General features: G+C 36.5%; 1 protein-coding gene across 5 annotated transcripts in view; it reads right to left on the bottom strand.

Moving 5' to 3' along the window:
- The window catches only part of LOC105479527 (RAB23, member RAS oncogene family), a 33371-nt gene that overhangs the window by 3566 nt on the left and 21297 nt on the right, over positions 1-8508 (bottom strand). For all 5 annotated transcript variants that reach the window (XM_011737515.3, XM_011737520.3, XM_011737518.3 and 2 more), the window contains exons 4-6: positions 4426-4582; positions 2756-2838; positions 1824-1916 (exon numbers count right to left, since the gene is read on the bottom strand). In XM_011737515.3, the coding sequence (XP_011735817.1) occupies positions 1824-1916; positions 2756-2838; positions 4426-4582 (333 nt within the window). The remainder of the gene's footprint in view (positions 1-1823; positions 1917-2755; positions 2839-4425; positions 4583-8508) is intronic.

Below are 8508 nucleotides of genomic sequence, written 5' to 3'. Positions count from 1 at the left end.
CTCCTGCTTCAACCTCCCAAATAGCTGGGATTATAGGCATGAGCAACCACACCCAGCTATATGTGAGATTCTGTGTTAATACTAGTAAGATAGGTTTTTCCTACTTGTGCTAAAACAGTGAAAAAGTGGCCCACAGATAAAAGTGATGAGTAGCTAAAAGATAAAGAACTTTATAGTTTCCATTTTGAACTGTGGTATTCACAAAATGAAATCTCCAATTTATGAATGATTTAGCATCCATGACACACAAAATTCTGGGCCAAAGATACTGTCAGGGATACAAAGGTGACTAAGACCAATTCTCACCTACAAGAAGTTTACAATGTAATAAGACAAGACAGTAAACAAGTAATGCCATAAGAAATTATGTGTTAAGTGTCATAAAAGAGACAAAATCTTACAGAAGGTTCAAAGGAAGGACAGATTGCATCTGATACATAAGAAAGGAAAAACTACATGAAGAAGGTAGAACTGGGCACTTGGCAATGCCCTGGACTTAGATGTCTATTCTTTTAGAAGATGGAGGCTGGGCAGTGGCTCACACCTATAATCCCAACACTTTGGGAAGGCGAGGCAGGAGGATCACTTGAGCCCAGGAGTTCAAAACCAGCCTGGGCAACACAGTGAGAGCGTGTTTCTTTAATTAAAAAAAGAAAGAAAGAAAGAAAGAAAAAGTATGGAGGCTGTGTGTTCTTCAGGCAGGCAGATACACAATTGAGAACTTTCTAGAAAGGCCTTGAGGAATGAAGTGTTCCTTCGACAGAAGATGGGAAAAAGGTCATTCTCAATAGAAGAAAAAAAAATGACCAAAAGTGAAGAAGCAAGAAAGCATGGGGCATACTCAGAAAAGATCAAGACCTCTGAGAGAACCAGTAAATGGGGTACATATATATAATGGTGTGGCAGGAGGCTGCACAGAAGGAAGGGCAAAACCATCTTTAAATGTTGGAATGAAGAGAATCTGCATTTACTTTGTTCCACAATAAGTCTTATTAGATAAAGCATTAATCAGTAGATATGAAGAAGACAAGAGTGGGGCCAAGGAGACCACACCAGGTAGAGGCTTACTGTAAGTGTCCTGTGTTCACAAAGCATTTAAGGTCTCTGATGGCAAGAAATTTTGCAATGAAAATGGCGAAGTCAGAAGGGAAAAAAAAAAAAAAAAGCCAGAATCCAGGAAAAATCTAAGTTAAAACAGGTCTAGAAAATAATGTGTTTGTTTCTATGTATGTACTGAAGGGGGACAGAATACAGATATGAATTCCTTAAGAGACTATACAAAAGATTTAGAACCAGCAACTTTGTCTCTCATTTTCCTGGAATCCAAAGCAAGAAGAGAGACATGGTCAGGCAGTTATTGTGTAAGAGAATACAACACACTTGTTCTTCAGGGAATGCTAAAGTTTGGCTAGCATTTAACATAAGAAAAAGCAAAATTAGTAATGGGTAGTAAGCAAGATGGTAAGAAAAGGAAAAGGTAAGAGCCGGTATAAGTATAGATTCAGAAGAATAAGTGTTATAAAGCTCCTTTATATACAGGACAGATCTTTACAAAAAGTCTTTATCTCTGCTGTGTTTAATCTATCAAATGGATTTATAAAATTCAATGGCAAAAAAACCCCCATGAACACAATATACCTTTTAACAAGAGACCTGACACTTATCAGTTTAATAATCAGAGTTATCAGTCTAATAATCACTTTTAAATCACATGTCTGAAAGAAATTAGCATATTATATGTATTTTTTAAAGTAAATATAATAATAATGAATGGAAAACAACCTTACCAAGTAAACATGGGCTAAAATGTCCTAGGTGCTTACCAATTTTGTTACTACTTGAATGCATTAGCTCTGGATCCTCAGCTATTTGTTGTTTGAGTTTCTGAAGGTATTTTTCAGCCAAATACTTAAAAACTAGAATAAAAAGAAAACATCCAGAACCAGGTCAATGATTTATGCATGTAAATCTGTTATTTCACATCATTTATAATATTTATACTTACTAAACAAATTTAAAGTTAGAATTAGGAGCATACAATCTAGTTAAAAATTCAACTTTTAAAAATTATTTGGGCAGTATCTGAGTACAATGATAACATTAACAAATGTGTAATGGTATTTTATTAGTAAATGAGTGAAATAATACTTGTAGTGATTGGCTCTTCTAAGTATCTGAATAGTGATTAATATTAAACAACACTAAACAGACTCAGTCTTGAAAAGATGTCTACTTTCTTTATGTGAAGAAAAGTATCCAAAACAGACATCCAAGAGAATATCTAGTTGCAGTCTAAATAATTGGCAATTCTAGAATGAGAAAAATAACTGATCATCTTTCTCTAATTTCACTTTCTTAAACTAGGAAATACTATTAAACAAATTAAAGTCATTGTAACTACCTAGTGGAATATCGACTACCGTGGAGTTCTAAAACAACTGAGTTATTTTTAACAGGTAAGCATCAAAACCACATATGCATATACTCTACATATACTGCATATACTCTACATACATAGCTTACATTTTTCAAAGATAATAATAAAATGGAAAACCTCACCAGGATAAAAAGTATTCAAGGGCATTAGTAAATAATTAAGCACTAATGAAAAAAAGTAGAATGCCTTTGAATTCTACTTAATGTTAGGTGACAAAAAAACTTGTTCTCATTATAAATATAATTTCTAAACAACACAATTTTAAAAGCGCAAGAATAAAATTTTTTTTGCAATATGTATCCTTAAAAGGTAATTTACCTTCATTCACATTTAGATCTTCTTTCACTGATGTTCTGTAGAACCTTAACTTTAACCTTTTTGCCAGTGCCTCAGCTTCCTCACTGCACATCAATTAAAAAAAAAAAAATACTTTACAAAGGTGCCTTCTGATAGCTTGTTTTTTAAATCACTTTTAATTACATGTACTGAATACAGTTTGGCAGGGAAGGGGGATCAGATCTTTTAGAAAATTTTCATATTTCTTTTTAAAGGAGCTTGATATCAATGCCCAATTAAGTAAAATCAGTTGAAAGCTATGTTTTCACTTAGTGCCTGAACTGATTTTAGTCTTTACTACTCTTGAGAAATAAACACCAACTATTATACCGTATGTGTACAACAGAAGACTTTTCTATAAAGTCATTAATCTCTAGCCCTAAAATAAGAAAATATCACTTTTCTTTATATAATATTTGAATTAATTTTCTCTCCTCCTAAGAACACCTGTAGTTAAACTCTAAAAATCTTATGGTGAATTACTTATTTTATTCTTACTGGCCATGAAACAATTTTGCTGCCTAAATCCGAAGTCACTATATTAATGACTGTATCTCCAAATTGTACTCCTAATTTTAGTTTTATCAGGAGTCCTGGTTGTGGACTCCTGATATTAATGTCATTAGAGAGTTGTAAACATACCCCATAGGCTCCCGCTATTCCCCTGGCTTCTGGTCTTCAGCCCCTTGGGTAGTCTCCTCCGACACTGTAATCAAGGTTGGTCTGGGCGTCCACTAACATACAAGGGACAGTATGTGACTTCTAAGACTGGGCCATAAGAAACACTGGGCTTCTGTCTTGCTCTCTCTTGGATCACCCACTCTGGCAGAAACAGTCGCCGTGTTGTGAGAACAGGACAGGCCCATCTGACAAGGAACTAAGGCTTCCTGCCAAGTGAATAAGCCATCATAGAAATGGATGGTGCAGCACCAGTGAAGCCTTTCTGTGAGAAGAGGCCTAGCCAACATCTCGACTGCAGCTTCATGAAAAACCACCAGCTAAGCCACTCCCAAATTCCTGACCTACAGAAACTGTGATGTAATAGATGTCTGTTGTTTTAAGATACTAAGTTTTGGGTTAATTTGTTATACAGCAACAGATAACTAACATAAGAAGACTTAAAAAAAAGGTAAAAACCAAGCAAATATTTTCAAAGCTAGCAAAAATATTAATAATGCAATGAGTAAATATTTATAAACAGAAATTATCTGCTCACAAATTTGAGCATAAGAGTTCTGAATATACAAAACAATATGAATCTGAACCCTTAATGAAAATTCATCAACAAGAATAGCTACTTATTCTGGATATTACAAAATCTAGGGATGCTTTTCTTAACATTCTTAGTATATTAAGGTTTGACTTAACATGAAGAATTAGATTTCTTGTGCAAAGACAAGAAATTCTAAAAGAGCCTTCAAATTTTATTCCTTTAATTTTCTCTACTTAGGAATCAGAATGAATTTTTTAAGCCAAACCAATCACACAGAATAGCTCATAGAAATTTTAAGTAAATTAAAATATTTAAGTAATTAAAGCCTTCAAAATGAAAGTATAGAATTTTTCCTAGATCCTGTAAAACTATGCAAAAATTAAAATGTCTTAAGTTTATAGAATTACTGTCCCTCCTCCCCCAAAAGTAGCCGTCTTACTTCTTTATACAAGAATCATCCAAGAGATCAATCTTGTTTTGTACAAGTACAGTTGGTATATCTCCCACTTCAGCTACTACTTTCTCTCTCCAACTGGAAACTGCTTCAAAAGATTCCCTATCTGTGGTAGAAAACACGAGCACACAAGCCTGGGCTCCTGTAAGTTCACAGTCAATAAATCAATCAATCAATCAATCAATCAAGTTATTTACATTAACATATTACATTTACATTAATAACACAATCTCATGCAGAATGGGGGCAACTTTTATCCACTCAAAACAACTTTTATGTGAATAAATGTCGAACTCATCTTTTTACCACTCTTCTTTACTTTTCAACATATAAACTCTATTTTCATTTTTACCAAAAACAGTGGTTCTCAAATGTGTTCAACTGTCAAAGTACCCTCAAAACCATACACATTCTTTTTGGAATACCATAAAATACTGATTTAATTCCATTATAAAGGCTAGAGAGAATAGTAAACTAAAATTAGAGGTTGTTGCCAAATTCTTCTTGTTAATTTGCTTCTTAATTTCTTTCAGTGCAGATTTCAGAAAAATTTGTCATTTGTTTAATTTCTTTCAGCAAGGATTTAAGAAAAATTTATGAGAAAAAATCATAATTTGCTCATTCGATTCACTTTTTAAATAAATTGTATTATTTTATTTCAGTAGAATACCAGCGATCCTAAGGAACATAATTTCGAAAGCCAATACCGAGAGTTATACACACACACACACACACACACACATATATATATAGAGAGAGAGAGAGAGAGGGAGAGAGAGAGAGGTGGGGGAAACTTAGTTTTACCCTGTTTAACTACATAATTTTACCCACCCATACTGTATCCATTGACAATATTTTAACCATCAACTGTCATTTTAGGCTGATAATATCAAAGACTAAAAATAAGCAGAAACCTCTTAGAAGAAGCAGTTTTATAAATTATTAGCTATTGATTCAGGTAGCATGGTGATAAAAGCAGGCATGTAAGCAACAAGGGAAAATCATCCTGGGGGTCAAGAGGATTTCCTGAAATCAAAGCATGTTTTCTTAACATTACTGCTTCCTTATAGATCCCTCTGGTATAAAAGTTTTCTACTAAGACTCAAGATATGTCTGGGCTGTCTAAGACACTCTAGAGCCAAAAATAGTCTATATATCTATATATCACTGGGGGGTGATATATGACCAAAAAGCCCTTTCTAATATTTATTTTAAAAAGCTCAAAAGATGACCCCTTACCCCTCAGCCTCTTGAGTAACTAGGACTACAGGAGCATGTCATCATGCACAGCTAATTCTTTGTTTTTTGTTTGTTTGTTTATTTGTTTTTTTGTAGAGACGGGGTCTCCCAATGTTGCCCAGGCTGGTCTCAAACTCCTGGGCTCCAGCAATCTGCCTGCCTCAGCCTCCCAGAGTGCTGGGATTACAGGTGTGAGTGACTGTGCCTGGCCTAAAAACAGGTTTTAATCCAAATAATAAATGAATTATTCAAAATGCAGAAAGAGAGAGACAAAGACACCCTGAGATGATCTCAGAATGTCTGGGAAAATAAAACTGAAGAGATCACATTAGCATACTGATAAATACACTTATATTTACTTGAGCTGTAATATTTACCTCAACCGCAAATTTAAAAAGAAACATTATGTAATTATATTTTAAGAAACTGCTGGGCACGGTGGCTCACACCTATAATTCCAGCACTTTCAGAGGCCAAGGCAGGTGAATCGCTTGAGCGCAGGAGTTCGAGACCAGCCTGGGCAACATGGCAAAACCCCATCTCTTCAAAAAATACAAAAACCAGCCAGGCGTGGTGGCGCACGCCTGTAGTCCCAGCTACTCAGGTGACTGAGGTGGGAGGACTGCTTGAGCCTGGAAGGTTGAGGCTGCGGTGAGCTGTGATTGTGCCACTGCACTCCGGCGCGGGCAAAAGGGTGAGAGACTCTGTCTCAAATAAAAAAAAAAAAGAAAAAGAAAAAAATTTGTTCTTTATCATAAAACTCAATGAATTACCTTTAAGCCTACAGCTTTATGTCCAGCTCACTGCCATTTAAATTTGAGGGCACAACAGGGTATTTCCAAGTGTTCAAGGTCTCAGACACTTAACCATAAAAACCTCTTAGAGGAAGCATATATGATGGAAAAAAAAAAAAAACCAGATAGTGCCAGAGATATAGGCAGTAAGAATGATTAAGAAAAGCTCAACGTTATTTAAAAAAATCAAAGACCAAAAGATAAAGCACGTCCACAACAACCCCAAAATTATTTAGCAGGGGACAGAATGGGGAGAGACCAGAGAAATGTGGGAATGTGCCAAAGTGCTTGTGTGAAGAAAGGGAAGATGTTTACATAATCAAGGGAGGTAAATAAACAAACCCTACAGCTGAGGCCTGTGGCCGCATGCATGGCATGTCCCCTCAGCCGGGCTTCAGTGCAGCAGTGGAAGACAGTTCCTGTGCCAGTTGCTCCTGCCCTACCTCCAGCCTATGCTGCAGGGGGCTCTGCTGTTCTGCTGGGGGCTTTTCTGATACATCCCCAAGGGGGAAGTGATACCTCTTGCCGGGTGGAAGTAACACCTCAGCCTCCCTTTGCTGGGCTCCTGACGCCTCTCTTCATGGTTCCTCAGGGAGACTGAGCCCCAGTGGCCCACAGTGATACTTAGAACACTTCACTGGTTTTTCTCCCTTCCTTGCCTCATTCTCCCTAGTCTTTCACTATACTTCCTGCGATCATGTCCCAAATAAACCTGCCCCGCTCACGTGGGGCAGTGGGAGGGCACAGAGATGCTCAAACTAAGACAGTAAGTGCCTTAAGTTAAAGGCAATCACCTTAAGAGTAAGAGAATGTATGACTATTAAACCACAGGAGAAAAATGGATTTGTACAGTATAAACAAAATCAAAAAACAAGAACTGCAGGAAATAAAAAATCTGAAATAAGATCGCAAAAATAAGTCCTAGAAGATAAATTACAATCTCTAGAAAGAATGGTACACAAATCTCCAAAGCAGGATGTTCACGTGATACCAAGCCTTTATATCAAACGCTGCACCACCTTGTCTGATTTGACCTAAATATATTACTAAAATGGAAACAAAATCAACTGGATTACTTTTTATGGATGACTTTTATGGTTACAATAATTCTGACAAATGTTGGACAACCACTTGTTTCCATTTCCTCTAACTGAATATCATCTTCCATCCAGACAGTTAAAATACTTTGTCAAACTGTGATTCATCATGGTTTTTTTATGTTTGGAAAAATCCTAATGACCAAAAAGCCCTTTCTAATATTTATTTTAAAAAGCTCAAAAGATGACACCTTACCCTCCACCCTTTTAAAAAAAAAAAAATTTTTTTTTGACTGAGGTACCAATGAAGCATGAAACACATAAAAGATTCCAAGATTTATAAGACAGATCATCATTTGCGTAATTTAGAAAGCAAATGGCTGATGATCCTGCTACACAACTCTGGAATGCCCTCAAGCACGTCAAGAAATTTCTTCTTTTTTAATATGAGAAGGGGGTTAGAAAGAAAAGGGATCTGTAAAGAATTTCTTTAGAGGAAGTACTGTACTCCAAACCCTCTCTCCTGCAAAAAGGTGTGGTAGGATGGACGAGGGTGCTATCACCACCTCCTTCATCTCAAACCTTAAAGAACGGATGCTGGCAAGACCAATTAAGGAGGATGTTATGTATTTCCGGCAACTGGGGGACATTTGGGATTAGTGATGCCTTGATTCAAGCCTGAGAAAGATGCAATGGCTGAGAGTGAGAGTGAAAAATCAAAACCAACAGACAAAAAGCAGAGAGCTATATGGGGAAGGAACTGTGCTTCCCCCAGTGGCAGGGCAAAGAATGCACAGGAATTTCATAGGGGCAGAGATGAACCACATCTAAGAGATACCAGTAATGGGGCTCTGGACATGCTAATCTAAAATATGGCACCTTGATGTACTGAATACTTTAACCTGAAGGAATCTGAGAAAACAGCAGAAGCAGGAGGGTCACTTTGATCTCCCCCACCCCCTTCTCCACTGAAGCAGGTCATAAAATTCAGGAAGGAT

Source organism: Macaca nemestrina, chromosome 5 (genome assembly GCF_043159975.1).
Source record: "Macaca nemestrina isolate mMacNem1 chromosome 5, mMacNem.hap1, whole genome shotgun sequence".
In the NCBI taxonomy this organism is placed as follows: Eukaryota; Metazoa; Chordata; class Mammalia; order Primates; family Cercopithecidae; genus Macaca; species Macaca nemestrina.
The sequence above is the reverse complement of the archived record's forward strand: the minus strand, read 5'-3'. Positions and strand labels throughout refer to the sequence as shown.